This window comes from Fukomys damarensis, unplaced genomic scaffold, assembly GCF_012274545.1.
Source record: "Fukomys damarensis isolate Sample0158 unplaced genomic scaffold, DMR_v1.0_HiC HiC_scaffold_34, whole genome shotgun sequence".
NCBI classification, from domain to species: Eukaryota; Metazoa; Chordata; class Mammalia; order Rodentia; family Bathyergidae; genus Fukomys; species Fukomys damarensis.
In genome coordinates this window covers 4,360,492-4,377,372 of record NW_022900946.1, presented here as the reverse complement: position 1 = coordinate 4,377,372, position 16,881 = coordinate 4,360,492, and the positions used below count along the sequence as shown (strand labels likewise).

General features: G+C 32.6%; 1 protein-coding gene across 5 annotated transcripts in view; it reads left to right on the top strand.

The window, feature by feature from the left end:
* The window catches only part of Tnrc6a (trinucleotide repeat containing adaptor 6A), a 183,048-nt gene that overhangs the window by 130,408 nt on the left and 35,759 nt on the right, over positions 1–16,881 (top strand). For all 5 annotated transcript variants that reach the window (XM_010623472.3, XM_010623471.2, XM_010623475.3 and 2 more), the window contains one exon: positions 11,115–11,513. In XM_010623472.3, the coding sequence (XP_010621774.1) occupies positions 11,115–11,513 (399 nt within the window). The remainder of the gene's footprint in view (positions 1–11,114; positions 11,514–16,881) is intronic.

Genomic DNA, 16,881 nt, shown 5'->3' with positions numbered 1-16,881 from the left:
AGTTTCTTTTTGAGTCACAAATGAAAGTCAGCTGTCTAGATGTGGCCGTATATCGTCTAGAGCATCCAGAGAATTGTTACCCAGACATGAGAAACCTGTGTGATAATTTGTTTTCAAAAACAGATTCTGGAATGGGCTTTGTAGCTCAGTGGTACAGCACTTGCCTAGCATGTGGGAGACCCTGGGTTCAGTCTCCAGCACCACCCAAAACAAAACAAACAAAAGCAAAAATTACAGATTCTGATTAGTAAGTCTGTGAAGCTGAAGAATCTATTGCTCCTAACAGTTGTAACTAAACGAATTTGTGTATCACTGATACAGAATGATATATTATGGGAAAGAGACTAGTGAGCAATATTTCTCTTTTAAAGTGTGTGCCTGTGCCTAGAAATAGATCTTTGTACCGCTTTTCTGAATCTCCTGTATTTGTGCGAGATTCAACAGACAGATTAAAGGGAAATATCTTATTGTGAGTGTTGTGGAAGAAGATCCTATACTCTAGAGCAGCTGTATTATACAGAGACATGTGTTTTAAATTGTTTGCTGTGCGTTTTAATGAGGAGGGAGGTGGTTTCTTTAGTAGTACAGTGTTTGGCCCTGTTCTAAATTATATTCTTTTGCGAACTCATTTAATTAAATAAAACTGCTCTTCACATTGTTTAACTAGATGGATTGTTTGTCTAGCATTCTTTTAACTATAAGGAGGTAGAATTAAAGTTATCTGGCACAAATACAAGGGAAGTTGGTGAGGAGCACTTCTCCAGCAGTAAAATGATACTGCTTTTCCTGCGTTTCTACCACACGCTGCAGAGGTAGAAAGCAGAAGTTAGAAATAGCTGTCTTTGGGATTTCTTGGTGTGGATAATTTCCTAATCTGTTCTGAAGTCCTTATCAGGCGTGTGTTTTGGAAATCTGTAGCCTAGTGTGATAGTGCTGCAGCTGTTCATCAGGACAGCTGAAGAGCTGATTTCACTCACACTGTTTGTGCCTCTGATTGTTAGATAGACTTTTAACACGAGCATATTTAGCAGAGCAGCCAGGATGACTGATTTGAGAGTTTAGATTAAGAATACAGTTCGTATTAGGAACATTGGCAATAGAGAAAAAAATGTGTTGCTCGATAAAGTTAAATTTTAAATGCGCTCATTTGTTACATGTCTTTTCACAAGGATTTTATTTTGTGGCCCGTAAGAGCATAAAATAATGTGTAATAAAATTTAACGAATGTTCTATTTGTGGATGATTCTTGTAAAATATCATTTAAGGGCCAGGCATATAGCCCAGTGGCACTGTGCCTGCCTGGCAAGTGCAAGGTCTTGAGTTCGATCACTGATACCAAAAAAAAAAAATCGTTTGAACACTTACACTTTGAGGACTTTATAAGCATCAGACATTCAGAGTTTAGCTTGTCGTCGTTTTCTGTTTTGTCTTTTTGGTTTTTTTGTTTTTGTTGCTTTTTGAGACAGGATCTTGCTGTGTAATTCAGGCTGGCCTTGATCTCATAGTGATCACAGTGATCCTCCTGCCTCAGCCTCCCAGGTGCTGGGATTACAGGTGTGCACCATCATGTCCAGCAGAGTTTGACCTAGTTATTTTAGGGTAGAAATTTTATCTTGTAATTGTTGAAGACCTGAATTACTGTTATGTTAGTGAATGGTTTTAGTATACTTTTACACTTGATCTTAGTCAAAAGGCCAAGAAGCGATTGGTTTTAGTACATTTTTTATTTTGTTTGAGAAAGTAGAAAATTCTTTCTTAATACAGATGAAAGATATTTAGGAAAATCTTCAGTTTTTGCTCTTATGTGAGACTAACATGTTCTGAGGAGCTTTTGTGCCCCCTTGGCTTCAAAAGCTCACCATGATGGTTTTACTTTTCTGTGGAATGACCTGTTGACATTAATGAAGTTAAAAGTTGCCAAAAGAAGCCTTAAAATTTTCTCTATATTCTTTACATGTTTACTAAGTAATATTTTAACTGGTAGCTTTTTTCCTGAATTCTTTTAATAATTGAAATGCAAATTGTGTGTGATTTTTATTTTCTGAAGATCAACTTAATGCTTCATTCTATTAAAGTGACATCATGTGTTAAAGTGGCATTCTGTATACTGTGATTATTTCTACCAGTATTTTAGAAGATTCACAGTATGACCAGTATGAAAACTATAATATGAATCTAATTTACTGCAGGATGAGCATAATGTAAGTGCCTGACGTATTAGGTATAGAAATTGGTGGTGTTTTGTTTTGGTTTTTTTTTTTGGTTCTGGGGATCGAACTCAGGTCCCTCTGCTTGCAAGGCAGGCAGTGGAACCACTGAGCTAAATCCCTAGCCCAGAAATTGGTGTTTTTTGTTTTGGGTTTTGGTATTGGGGATCATATTCTGGACCTTACGCTTGTGAGGCAGGCGGCAGAACCACTGAACTAAATCCCTGGCCTGGGAAATTGGTGTTTTGAGGGTTGGTAGTAAAGATAATTGATGACTGAGTCATGTTTTAGATTTTTTTCTGTTAAACTTAGAGAGTGAAAGTCACTGGGCTGAAATAAATTGATTAAAATTACATTTTAAAATGTTACTTCTAAAGATTTAAAGATGACTAAATGGTGTTTTTATACATTTTAAAAATAGATATATTTAAAAATGAACATTCCCTATTTTTCACAAATATGACAATTTTATGTATTTTTTAAATAAAGTACTTTTAGAAAGTTTCAGGTTTATAGAATGTTTTTACATAAGAAATAAGGTAATAAAATTTAGCAATGCTAAAATTTATTTAATGGTCTTAGTGGGTCATTTCATTGTTTTACAAAGTAGGAAGTTCTAACTTGGAGTATGGTTTAGGAAAATGTTGGTCTAAATTTTTTGAGCCGGGCATGCATCTGTAATCCCAACTCAGGAGGCTGAGGGAGAATGGAGGATCACAAGTTCAAGATCAGCTTGAACTCCAAAGTGAGACCCTGTCTCAAAATGCCAAAATTGATTGATTGATTGATTGATTGATTGATTTTTCCATGAGTTGTATGCTTGTTCTTTAATTTCTAGGCTAATTCAAATTTTTCCCATTTCCTTTAAGCTGTGAAATAGCTGAATTGAATCACAGTATCACAAAAAAAATGTAAAAATGCAGCTTTATATTATGTTTTTCACTAGCTGAATGAAATTCCTTTAAAATGTTTTTTCTGGTATTATCAGTAATTTAATGCTAAGGCTAATTAGAGGATCTGTATTAATGATCATGGTGACTGAGCTCTTGTTTACTACGTTTGTGGACTTTTTTTTTTTAGAGCAGAGATTTATTGAGCACTATGAATTTATTCAGTAGCATACTAAACAAATACCACAATCTGACCACTGTCTCCCCCTTGCCCACCCTGTCTTGTACTAGAGATTGAACCCAGGGCCTTCACATGGAGCTACATCCCCAGGGACTCACTCAGTTGCCCAGGCAGGACTCAACCTTGGGATCCTCCCACCTCAGCCTCCTGGAGTGCTGAGGTCACAGATATGTGCCACTGCTGTCTTTCTCTTGATCATTCTTTGTCCCTCTTCTTTACTGGCTCTTAGTTATTCTAGCTCTGGAAGGTTTGATGCTGCGCATGTTTCATCCTCCACGTTCTGTCAGTTAAGTCTTCTCATATCTCCTGATAATTGTATCTTGAGGATTTGCTTTGCTTGGTAATAGGAATGGCAGTGCTAATGTGAAAGGCAAGAAAAACAACAGTTTGCGAGCTTAGTCACTGCAGTCAGTGTAAGAGGCCTGCAGAAGTTTTGTCTGAATGGAGGACAGGTTTGTCATAAAACGCTTTTTAGATTAACTGAATATAGAGGGATTTGATTAGCAAGAGGAACAGGAAAATTTGAAGGAAGGTATTGAGGCAGTTTGGGCAAAGGGGATAGAATGAATTACCATGATATTCTGGGGACTGCAATTTTTCAGTGCATTGGAGGAGAAGGAAATGTGTGTGGTTTGTAGGGAGATATGCATCTGGAAAAATGATAAGATCAAGGATCATTCCAAATTAAATTAATTCTGAGAAGGATGTGATGACAGGTACTTAGGTTTGGTGGCTGATAGATTCAGGGAGTGGTAGCACTGGATTCTTGCAGAGTAAACTGACTTTGGGGTCCTGAGTCACAGCGGTAGCATTGGAGGTATCAGTGGTTTATTGGCACTCTGTCCCTGCGGTGATCTGCTGGGCCTGTGGGCTGCTGGGGCTTAGAGGGAGAAGTGCAGCCAAGCACTGCTTGAGTAAATAGGTAGCACGTCCATTACAGTGAAGTGGCTCTGGGTTTTAATTCTGCCTTAGGGGCTTATTGTTGTTACCTTTCATTTTGTTCCTGCTGCTATTCAGGCCTGTTCTTTGGGTCTTTGGCATGTCTTCTCTTTCTACAACCCATGACTTCCTTTTATCCTGAATTCATGTTTTTAGTCCAAAGTTTTTTTTGTTTGTTTGTTTGTTTTTGGTTACCAGGGATCGAACTCAGGACCTTGTGCTTGAGAGGTAGGTACGGTGCCCCTGAGCTAAATCTCCGGCCCAGTCCAAAGTTATTTTTAATTTGAGAACCTTACATTCACTTGTATTCCATGAGTGGATATTATAGTGGTTCTTAGAATTGATTTGGGAGACTCCTCAGAATTCTCTCTTGAGATTCATGTAGTCAAAACTGTTATCCTGAAATAGGATGACTGTTGCCCTTTTTGGTCTGTCATGAGTATACAGTGAAGTTTATCCAGAGGCTTTATGTGCAGTGGACTGTCATAACAAATTAGATGCATGTAAGAATCCACCTGCCAGCACCAAGCATGATGGGCACGACTGTAATCCCAGTACTCAGGAGCCTGAGGCAGGAGGATTGAAACAGGATGAAGGCCAGCCCAGACTTTTTGAGACCATGTCAAAAAACAAAATCTACCTGCCTGTTACGTTACCTCTAATCTCCCTATTAAGCCAGCTACTAAAAGAAATTTGCTAAGATGAAAAGAGCCATACTTATTTTGTTTTGAGAAAGTTATATGCAATGGGATTATATTTTAAAAGAACAAATGAATTTTTAAAAAACTTATGTTTAAGCTGCTAATATAGTAAGTACCTGTAACTCACATAAACACAGCTTTTAGGTTCTCAATTTTTGAGTGTATAAAGGAATTTTGAGACCAGAGTGAGAATGCTATTCACTTAACTATATCCCAAACTAAGCTCATTCTCTTCACATATTTGCAAAACTTTGATTTTTATCTTGTTTGGTAATTTGATGAATGTATCACTGTCTACCCAGATTGCAGGCCAGATCCCTCCTTTCTCACCCAGATGTGAGCAGTAATCACTGGCATTTCCTGGGTGCTAACCATATGCTAGGTACCAATTTTAGTTCTTTTCATCATCTGTTATTTTTTCAAACCCTACATCATGAAGATGTTAACATCTATTTCTTTGTCACAGAGAAGGAAATGAAGCTTCAGAGTGGTTAAGTATCTGACCAATGGTCATACAGCTAGGTTATGTCGCAGAACTGAGATTTGAATCCACCCGGGGATTTAGCTCAGTGGTGATGCTGCCTGCCTCGCAAGTGCAAGGACCCGAGTTCAATCCGTGGCACTGAAACAGATTTGAATCCAGCCAGTCTTTGGAACTTCACTTCTTTGTTCTCAAACAGGTTATTACTACTACATGTCTCTTAAGGGCATTATACCCATATGTGTGTGTGCATGCATTTGTTAACATAGTCAGAGAGCTGTCTCTGTAAAGTGTCTGGACTTCATGCTTTTTAGAGGGATAGACCTTAAAGGACCTTTTTTTTCCAGCGTCTTGTTACAGGAGCTTATATTCTATGAGCATGAGTTGTTAAATTATACTTTATAGAGCAAGGACTGGAAAACTACAAACTGGGCCAAATCTGGCCCACTGCCTGACTTTGTATGTGAAATTTTATGGGAATAGACACTGCTCCTTTTGTACGGTGACGGCAGCGTTGTGTAGTTTTTTTGGTTTTTTTGGGGGGTGTGGGATACTGGGGATTGAACTTGGGTCCTTGAGCTTGCAAGGCAGGCCACCGAACTGCTGAGCTAAATCCCCTGCCCAAAGTTGTGTAGTTCTGACAGGCTTTATGGTCTGCAAAGCCTAACGTGTTTATTATCTTAGCCCTTTACACAGAGTTTAGATGGGGTTTCTACTTTTTTGTTAGAAATTATGCATAGTCTTTTCTTGTATTTCTGAAATATTATGTCTTTCCTTTTACTAGAACTATTAGATCTCTTCTTACTGTTTTCATTTGAGAACTATTAAATTGTTTTGACTTACTGATGTGTGGATGCTGCATGTTTTGCTGTGCTCTGAAACGGTTCAAACATGCATGCTTCTTAAGAGTACTCTAAGCAGGACATGGTGGCGCATGCCTGTAATCCCAGCACTCGGGAGGCTGAGGCAGGAGGATCGCTGTGAGTTCAATACCAGCCTGGGCTATATAGTGAGTTCCAGATCAGTCTCAACTGCATAGTGAGACCCTGTCTCAAAAAACCCCAAAAAAAAAAAAAAGAGTACTCTAGTTTAGAAATAGACCAGTCATACAGAGTGTACTACTGTTGATGAGGGAAACTATTTGGTCCTGGTGGTTGCATTTCTGAATTTCTTCTATGCTGTTAGATTTTCTGCCTCTTTGGTAGTCAGTATTAATTTATTTCCCCCAGAAACATTCAAGTTAGTTACAGAATTGAGTGTCAAGAAATATCTTAATTTTAGAAAATAATTTTTTAAAAATGTTAACTAGATTCCCCCCCACATGATCATTCCTTGGATTTATGGGCTCACTTTTGATTGTTGTTGTTATTTTTTTGTTTTTGTTTGTTTGTTTTTGTTTTGGTACTGGGATCAAACTCAGGACCTTACCCTTGCGAAGCAGGCATCAGAACCACTGAGCTAAATTCCCAGCTCAGCTATGAATTTTTCTGGAGTTAATTGTATCTTGAAATGTATTATATATAGTGTTTTACTATTATTTTCTTAATAACTCTGCAATTTGGTATTTCCTTTCTAACTCAGTATTTTTAAGGTAGTTTTATTTTCCTAGTTCTCATCATTTCTAGCAACACAGTTTTACAGTCCAGAAGTTTGATCATATTTTTATCATCTTTGTAATTTATTGGTAGTTTCTTTATAGTGCTGTATGGTATTTGTGTGTTAACTTTTTGACTGTATCATAGGTACTTCTCAAAAAATGTTATACTATCTCCTGTCAAGGTATATGGTTTTGCTTTTTTTTTTTTTTTTCTCATTTTTTGTCTCCATTTGGTTTATCTGTTTTGATACTATAGGGTTTGTTGTATAAAGGTTCTTTTTATGTCTTTTTAATTGTCTTTGTAACTGTGAAATATTTATCCTTTATACTGCTTTTCTTGAATCATTTTTGTTTGATATTAATACTGTTTCATTTACATTTTCTTGGTGGTATTTATTTCTCTGTACATTTTTTTTTCCACCGAACTTTCCTCCTTGTTTTGTTTCAGGAGTACTTTATGCAAAGTGTTTTTTTTAAGTTGTTTTTCTTTTCTTAACCTAGTAAAAGAGACTATATGTTATAACAAGTGAATTTAACATCTTTATGTTTATTGTAATTACACTTACTTTGGACTTATTCTTAACTTCTTATTTTGTATTAACCCACATTTTTTTTCTCCTTTTAGTGGCTTCAGGGCTCAATGATACAGTTAACTTAAAAAATTTAAACTATAACTATATGCAGTAACAGAAAAATATAGTCAGTGTTTCAGTTGAAAAATATGTATTATAGTAAAGACATTGCCATTAAGTCCCCCTTCAGAATGCTTACCCTTATCTCAAATACACTTCATTCTCACCACTTCCTGAAGCAGTTCTGGAAGTGCTCTTTCATTGGCTGTCTTGATGTCTTAGATTGATTCAAAACATTTACCTTTTGTGGCCATTCTGACTTTGAAGGAGAGCCACAGGTTGCATGCCCTCAGATCCTGTGTATAAGGTGGATGAAAGCATGTAGTGACAAGCCTGCCTTTTCAGGGAATGGAACTTGGGCCACCACATTTGTGTGGGTTGTTTTGTTTTGTTTTGGTACCAGGGATCTACTGCAGTTCTGCTTGCAAGGCTGGCAGTGGAACCACTGAGCTAAATCCCTGGCCCTCACTTTTATTTTTGATCATACATTGTAAGACATGAAAGAAAACTTGCAGAACTGCTTCAGGAAGTGGCAAGAGTGACAGAATAGTATGTTGGAAGCCAGGGGAAATATTTTGAAGGGGCTTAATGGTAGTGTGTCTTTTATGGTAGTAAATTTTTAAAAATGTAAACATTGCCATACTTTTTTGATCAGCCCTTGTAGCATAGTCAGAATTAAGCAGTATTTAATGTTTTCCAGAACTCTACCTCCTGCATATACCAACTGTTAACTTCTCCCTTACTCATTACTACCCATTAGTATTTGAGATTTCACTTACAGTTCTTTAATTTGGGCCGGGGACGTGCCTGCCTGATAAGTATGAGGTCCTGAGTTCAATCCCTGATTATCAAAAAAAAAAAAAGATTACTTTTGTAATCAGTAATTACAGTGTCTCGATTTCTTTACTTCTCTTGGTGAATTTTTCTGGTTCTAGAAATGAGTACCTTTCTCAGCCCTGTTTTCTGTTTATTTTATTGGTACAAAATACATTTATTTGAGTTTGTGATAGTTGTGGTATTGCTTGGTGACAGATACTGTTCTGAACTCCTAGTCACTTACTTTTGGTGTTAAAGTTCTTAAAAATTTTTTATAGAGGCCACAGTATTTCCCTATTAGGTTATCGTCTAATTTTTTGAATATACAAAGAACATTTTCTTGCTGCTTTCTTACATAAGTAGCACTCTGGGTGAAAAATTATTATAACAGTTTTTTAAAAGAATGCTTAATTTTTCAATTGTAAATGTCAAATGAACTGCTGTTGCAGGAGTGGCTAATTGCCACCTTACACTTGTATTCACTTGCCAGATACCATGCTGAGTCTGGTACTAAACATGTAAAAGTTGAGTTATAGTTGTATTTTCACTTTTACATACTTTATCTTCCTGTCATTTGGGAGACGCTTTAATGCCTTACTGTTCTTGTTAAATGTGTTTTTAATAGCTAATATTTACTTATTACCGTGTCATACACACAAAGGAACATGCATCACAGCTACATTTTAGGAGCTTTAAATTGTCTGGGAGACAAAATTTACATGGGTGAAGTGATTAGGTCTAGAAAGCACTTGGTCCAAATTATTAATAAGACTTCAGTGAACTTCAGCAAGAATGAGGATTCCAGTCAGTAGATGGGATGTTTGTAATTTTCCCACCTGGATTGCTTCTGGATGCCAGTTCGTCTGTATTACTTTAGAAATTGAAGTCACATTGAAAAAACTTGAGGCCAAGATCATATATTTTTAAAAAATCGGTGTGAATAGTATGAACGAAATCACCAAATGTTCAGAGAAGGAAGACAGCTAATGCGCTTAGATTGTCCCGTGAGAGGAGGCTGTGAAGCTGAGCTTAGGTAATAAAAAGCTAGATGGCTGTTGTAATCAACACAGGTGACCACCACTTTAATCACAGTGTCATGTACGTTACAGACGCTTAATAAATGTTTTATTTAGGCCACAGTGATAACTTCTCTTTAGTGAATGGTTACACTGTCCTGGACAGTTGACCAAGACTGTCGCTTGTGAACCATAAAGAAATTACCCCAGTAGTGAGGGTGAGATTGCTTTATTTAAAGAACAAGGACTCTTAACCCTTGGACGGAGTTTTCTGAGTGTCCTCACCAGTAACATGGCTATGTTTTCCTTCGCTTGGCTAACAGTGGTGTCCCTGAAGATGTATGGAGCAGAATTATTAAATTGCTCCAGATCTGTGAGGTGATGTTTGGGCAGTTGTTAAAGAGTAGACACTCCTTAGGAAGCCTTATGTCCTATGCTTTTTTTTTTTTTGTTTTTTGTTTTTTGTTTTTTTTTTTTGGTACCAGGGATTGAATTCGGGTCCTTGCGCTTGTAAGGCGGGCCACCGAACTGCTGAGCTAAATCCCCTGCCCTGTCCTATGCTTTATAATCATTTAAGCTTTCCAGCCTCATTGTCTCTCTGTGAAGTTTAGGTTCTGTCTCTGTTTCACCAAGGAGGAAATAGTGTTGTCAGAGTGGCTTAATTAAGACCTTTCTACCAGTTTATTATTTTTCTCTTTTAGGAGTCCGAAAGTACATTTAAAGTTTCTGATAGCTCATACAGTAGACAAATGGTTATTTTATCAGATTTGCTTAAAACAGCATCTAAATTATTTCTCCAATTTTGATTAGTCTCACAGATTTCATTGTTAATCTTAGTATTTACTTCCATATTTCTCTGTTTGTCTTATTTGGTTCAGACTTTATATTTTACCAGTGGAAAACATGGTTAACTTTGCTGTTTTGTAAGGAAACCAGCAAGTTGTCTTCTGCCTTTGTTTTGTCTTACAAGGATTTAAATTAGGGACCATACGTAATTGAAAATGAAGCAAAACGAGTAGTTACCAGAGAATTGAGCATTCTTCTAGGGCACAAAATCAGTTTGGCACAAGTTGGGCATGGTGGCACATGCTTTTATTCCCAGCACTTAGGGAAGCTGAGGCAGGAGGATTGCAAGTTTGAGCCCAGCCTGAACAATTTAGCAAGACCAGTCTCAAGATAATTAAAAAATTAAAGGCAGCTCAGTACAAAGCCCCTGGGTTCAGTGTCCAGTACCGAGAAAAGAAATTTGGCACATTTGTTCTTTCACTCACTGGCGAGTCCTGTGGCTTTGAAGTAACTGACTGCTATCTGATGAGTCTGACATGGGAAAGTTGCGGTGAGCATGCGATGCCTACCTGGCCGGTGAGGGCCATCAGACTCTGTGCCCTTAGCGGTAGGTGGTGGCTAGAAGAGAAGTGTGCTGGCTGGGTATCTCCTGGGAAAACTTGAGCCTGTGAAGAAGGCTGTCCCGGCACACGTAAAGCTTTTGTTCCATTAGGGTTGTGTTCATAGAGCTTTTGAATTTAGATGGCTTACTATGGAGGTACACTTTACTGGCTAATCTTTTCCACTCCTTTTCTTTTGTTGGGATTAGTGCCAGAACAGATAAAGCCCAGTGTAAGCCAGCCTCAGCCTGCCAACTCTAATAACGGCACTTCCACAGCAACCAGCACTAATAATAATGCCAAGCGAGCTACAGCCAACAATCAGCAGCAGCAGCAGCCACAGCAGCAGCCACCGCCGCCACCGCAGCAGCAGCAGCCGCAGCCGCAGCCGCAGCCACAGGCCTTGCCTCGGTATCCTCGTGAAGTACCTCCACGATTTCGCCACCAAGAACATAAACAGCTTCTAAAGAGGGGTCAGCATTTTCCTGTCATAGCAGCAAAGCTGGGATCTGCTGTTAAGGTGTTAAACAGCCAGTCAGAAAGCAGTGCTGTAACAAACCAACAGCCACAAAATAACGGAGAGGTGCAGAGCAGCGAAAACCAGTCAGGTGAGAGAAGGTATTTCTTATAAGACTCACACTTCAGCATCATGAACAGTATAGCAGATCTATAAAACCATAGCTTTTTGGTAATTGCTTATTTATATTCGTCAGGATCTGAGATTTAATGGAAGAGTCCTGTATAGGGAGTATGAGTGGAGAAACTCAGTGTTTCCTGTGATTTACCCACCCCATTCTACTTTTAAGAATATTGTAATCACGCCCCTTTCAGGGTCTCCATTTTGATGAGGAGCTTATAGCTAAAATTGGAAAGAAGACTATAGCTAAAATCGAGCACTCCTGGTCGTGTACACAATCATGCACATTCCTGCATTTAATCTTCAGTAACCCTGCAAGATGAAGTTGTGCTTTTCTCTGCTTTTCCTCATTGTCCCAGGCAAAGTTACTCAGTCCCTACCTCTGTGCTCCCATATTACTACTACTTTGTATAGAATAAATCATGGTATTTCACAGCAACAAGTAGCAGATTCTGGACCCACATCAACATCTGACTCCAAAGTTACACTCATAACCACCATGCTGTGCTTTGGCAGCATAAAGATGTGATTGATAGCTAAGGAGGAGGAAGATATACTGGTGAGTTTTCTAGCATAGCTACTTAGAACAATGCGTCATTATTGAGAAGAACACAAAATTATGTTATCCTGAGCTAATGCTTATTCTCTGCTGCCCTTCCTGCTTAATACCGGTGTGAGACTGGTCAAATAACTTAACTTGTGTGACCTCTTTTAATCTATGGTGGTAGGCAGTAGTGTCCAACCTTACAAAGTTGCTTGGGAGGGGATTAAATTATACGACATATTAAAGCAACTACTTACTGCCTAATATTTAGGTGCTTAATAGATTATGTTCTACTGTACTTGGAACAGAGGTTAAACATTATTTCTAAGGCCAAATGGAAGGCAATTAGTAATTTGAATTTCATTTGTGAAAGTAGGTTAGAAATTAGATGCGTCAGTCATCAGCCTAAGAAAAATAATTTGTCTACAACTATACCATCTTAAATGCACCTGATCTCAGAAGCTAATTAGGGCAGGGCCTGGTTAGTACTCAGATGGGAGGGAAAGTATGGTTCAAACCTTGGGAGAGATTATTTCCACAACAGATACCTGAGTGTATATACAGTGTGTAAGATGGTATGCCAAATAAGAAAATAATAGCAAAGTAGGATTGTATACTCAATATTGCTAAGTATGCTTTTTCAGTTTTGGAAGTAAAAGAATAAAGCTGTTTTTGAAATGGAAACAAGACTATAGGAATCTTGTTTCTCAAAATTTGGGTCAAAAAACCTAAAAGCATTGTTAGACAAATGAAAAGAAGGCTTAAGGAGTGGGCATAGCGAGAAGTCTTCAAGAAAGCCTAAGAGTGGGCCGGAGATTCAGCTCAGTGGTGCTGTCACCTGGCTTGTAAGCGCAAGGTCCTGAGTTCAATCCCCGGTACAAAAATAAAATAAACCTGAGAAGGAAAAATATTCTGGCTATTTTTAAAGGAACTTTACAAGGGTGGACTGCATTAATGTGGAGGTTAAGACAAGTCAAGATGGTACAGCATTCTGTCTAGAATTAAATCCCAAAAGCAACCTGAGAAGCTATGGCATTCGCAAGAAGAGCCAGATATATACTTTTGTGTTTTTTTGTTTTTGCTTTTTTTTTTTTTTTTTTTTTTTTTTTTTTTCTTGTTGTTTTCTTTTTTTTGTTTTTGCTTTTTTTTTTTTTTTTTTTTTTTTTCTTGTTGTTTTCTTTTTTTTGTTTTTGCTTTTTTTTTTTTTTTTTTTTTTTTTCTTGTTGTTTTCTTTTTTTTGTTTTTGCTTTTTTTTTTTTTTTTTTTTTTTTTCTTGTTGTTTTCTTTTTTTTGTTTTTGCTTTTTTTTTTTTTTTTTTTTTTTTTCTTGTTGTTTTCTTTTTTTTGTTTTTGCTTTTTTTTTTTTTTTTTTTTTTTTTCTTGTTGTTTTCTTTTTTTTGTTTTTGCTTTTTTTTTTTTTTTTTTTTTTTTTCTTGTTGTTTTCTTTTTTTTGTTTTTGCTTTTTTTTTTTTTTTTTTTTTTTTTCTTGTTGTTTTCTTTTTTTTGTTTTTGCTTTTTTTTTTTTTTTTTTTTTTTTTCTTGTTGTTTTCTTTTTTTTGTTTTTGCTTTTTTTTTTTTTTTTTTTTTTTTTCTTGTTGTTTTCTTTTTTTTGTTTTTGCTTTTTTTTTTTTTTTTTTTTTTTTTCTTGTTGTTTTCTTTTTTTTGTTTTTGCTTTTTTTTTTTTTTTTTTTTTTTTTCTTGTTGTTTTCTTTTTTTTGTTTTTGCTTTTTTTTTTTTTTTTTTTTTTTTTCTTGTTGTTTTCTTTTTTTTGTTTTTGCTTTTTTTTTTTTTTTTTTTTTTTTTCTTGTTGTTTTCTTTTTTTTGTTTTTGCTTTTTTTTTTTTTTTTTTTTTTTTTCTTGTTGTTTTCTTTTTTTTGTTTTTGCTTTTTTTTTTTTTTTTTTTTTTTTTCTTGTTGTTTTCTTTTTTTTGTTTTTGCTTTTTTTTTTTTTTTTTTTTTTTTTCTTGTTGTTTTCTTTTTTTTGTTTTTGCTTTTTTTTTTTTTTTTTTTTTTTTTCTTGTTGTTTTCTTTTTTTTGTTTTTGCTTTTTTTTTTTTTTTTTTTTTTTTTCTTGTTGTTTTCTTTTTTTTGTTTTTGCTTTTTTTTTTTTTTTTTTTTTTTTTCTTGTTGTTTTCTTTTTTTTGTTTTTGCTTTTTTTTTTTTTTTTTTTTTTTTTCTTGTTGTTTTCTTTTTTTTGTTTTTGCTTTTTTTTTTTTTTTTTTTTTTTTTCTTGTTGTTTTCTTTTTTTTGTTTTTGCTTTTTTTTTTTTTTTTTTTTTTTTTCTTGTTGTTTTCTTTTTTTTGTTTTTGCTTTTTTTTTTTTTTTTTTTTTTTTTCTTGTTGTTTTCTTTTTTTTGTTTTTGCTTTTTTTTTTTTTTTTTTTTTTTTTCTTGTTGTTTTCTTTTTTTTGTTTTTGCTTTTTTTTTTTTTTTTTTTTTTTTTCTTGTTGTTTTCTTTTTTTTGTTTTTGCTTTTTTTTTTTTTTTTTTTTTTTTTCTTGTTGTTTTCTTTTTTTTGTTTTTGCTTTTTTTTTTTTTTTTTTTTTTTTTCTTGTTGTTTTCTTTTTTTTGTTTTTGCTTTTTTTTTTTTTTTTTTTTTTTTTCTTGTTGTTTTCTTTTTTTTGTTTTTGCTTTTTTTTTTTTTTTTTTTTTTTTTCTTGTTGTTTTCTTTTTTTTGTTTTTGCTTTTTTTTTTTTTTTTTTTTTTTTTCTTGTTGTTTTCTTTTTTTTGTTTTTGCTTTTTTTTTTTTTTTTTTTTTTTTTCTTGTTGTTTTCTTTTTTTTGTTTTTGCTTTTTTTTTTTTTTTTTTTTTTTTTCTTGTTGTTTTCTTTTTTTTGTTTTTGCTTTTTTTTTTTTTTTTTTTTTTTTTCTTGTTGTTTTCTTTTTTTTGTTTTTGCTTTTTTTTTTTTTTTTTTTTTTTTTCTTGTTGTTTTCTTTTTTTTGTTTTTGCTTTTTTTTTTTTTTTTTTTTTTTTTCTTGTTGTTTTCTTTTTTTTGTTTTTGCTTTTTTTTTTTTTTTTTTTTTTTTTCTTGTTGTTTTCTTTTTTTTGTTTTTGCTTTTTTTTTTTTTTTTTTTTTTTTTCTTGTTGTTTTCTTTTTTTTGTTTTTGCTTTTTTTTTTTTTTTTTTTTTTTTTCTTGTTGTTTTCTTTTTTTTGTTTTTGCTTTTTTTTTTTTTTTTTTTTTTTTTCTTGTTGTTTTCTTTTTTTTGTTTTTGCTTTTTTTTTTTTTTTTTTTTTTTTTCTTGTTGTTTTCTTTTTTTTGTTTTTGCTTTTTTTTTTTTTTTTTTTTTTTTTCTTGTTGTTTTCTTTTTTTTGTTTTTGCTTTTTTTTTTTTTTTTTTTTTTTTTCTTGTTGTTTTCTTTTTTTTGTTTTTGCTTTTTTTTTTTTTTTTTTTTTTTTTCTTGTTGTTTTCTTTTTTTTGTTTTTGCTTTTTTTTTTTTTTTTTTTTTTTTTCTTGTTGTTTTCTTTTTTTTGTTTTTGCTTTTTTTTTTTTTTTTTTTTTTTTTCTTGTTGTTTTCTTTTTTTTGTTTTTGCTTTTTTTTTTTTTTTTTTTTTTTTTCTTGTTGTTTTCTTTTTTTTGTTTTTGCTTTTTTTTTTTTTTTTTTTTTTTTTCTTGTTGTTTTCTTTTTTTTGTTTTTGCTTTTTTTTTTTTTTTTTTTTTTTTTCTTGTTGTTTTCTTTTTTTTGTTTTTGCTTTTTTTTTTTTTTTTTTTTTTTTTCTTGTTGTTTTCTTTTTTTTGTTTTTGCTTTTTTTTTTTTTTTTTTTTTTTTTCTTGTTGTTTTCTTTTTTTTGTTTTTGCTTTTTTTTTTTTTTTTTTTTTTTTTCTTGTTGTTTTCTTTTTTTTGTTTTTGCTTTTTTTTTTTTTTTTTTTTTTTTTCTTGTTGTTTTCTTTTTTTTGTTTTTGCTTTTTTTTTTTTTTTTTTTTTTTTTCTTGTTGTTTTCTTTTTTTTGTTTTTGCTTTTTTTTTTTTTTTTTTTTTTTTTCTTGTTGTTTTCTTTTTTTTGTTTTTGCTTTTTTTTTTTTTTTTTTTTTTTTTCTTGTTGTTTTCTTTTTTTTGTTTTTGCTTTTTTTTTTTTTTTTTTTTTTTTTCTTGTTGTTTTCTTTTTTTTGTTTTTGCTTTTTTTTTTTTTTTTTTTTTTTTTCTTGTTGTTTTCTTTTTTTTGTTTTTGCTTTTTTTTTTTTTTTTTTTTTTTTTCTTGTTGTTTTCTTTTTTTTGTTTTTGCTTTTTTTTTTTTTTTTTTTTTTTTTCTTGTTGTTTTCTTTTTTTTGTTTTTGCTTTTTTTTTTTTTTTTTTTTTTTTTCTTGTTGTTTTCTTTTTTTTGTTTTTGCTTTTTTTTTTTTTTTTTTTTTTTTTCTTGTTGTTTTCTTTTTTTTGTTTTTGCTTTTTTTTTTTTTTTTTTTTTTTTTCTTGTTGTTTTCTTTTTTTTGTTTTTGCTTTTTTTTTTTTTTTTTTTTTTTTTCTTGTTGTTTTCTTTTTTTTGTTTTTGCTTTTTTTTTTTTTTTTTTTTTTTTTCTTGTTGTTTTCTTTTTTTTGTTTTTGCTTTTTTTTTTTTTTTTTTTTTTTTTCTTGTTGTTTTCTTTTTTTTGTTTTTGCTTTTTTTTTTTTTTTTTTTTTTTTTCTTGTTGTTTTCTTTTTTTTGTTTTTGCTTTTTTTTTTTTTTTTTTTTTTTTTCTTGTTGTTTTCTTTTTTTTGTTTTTGCTTTTTTTTTTTTTTTTTTTTTTTTTCTTGTTGTTTTCTTTTTTTTGTTTTTGCTTTTTTTTTTTTTTTTTTTTTTTTTCTTGTTGTTTTCTTTTTTTTGTTTT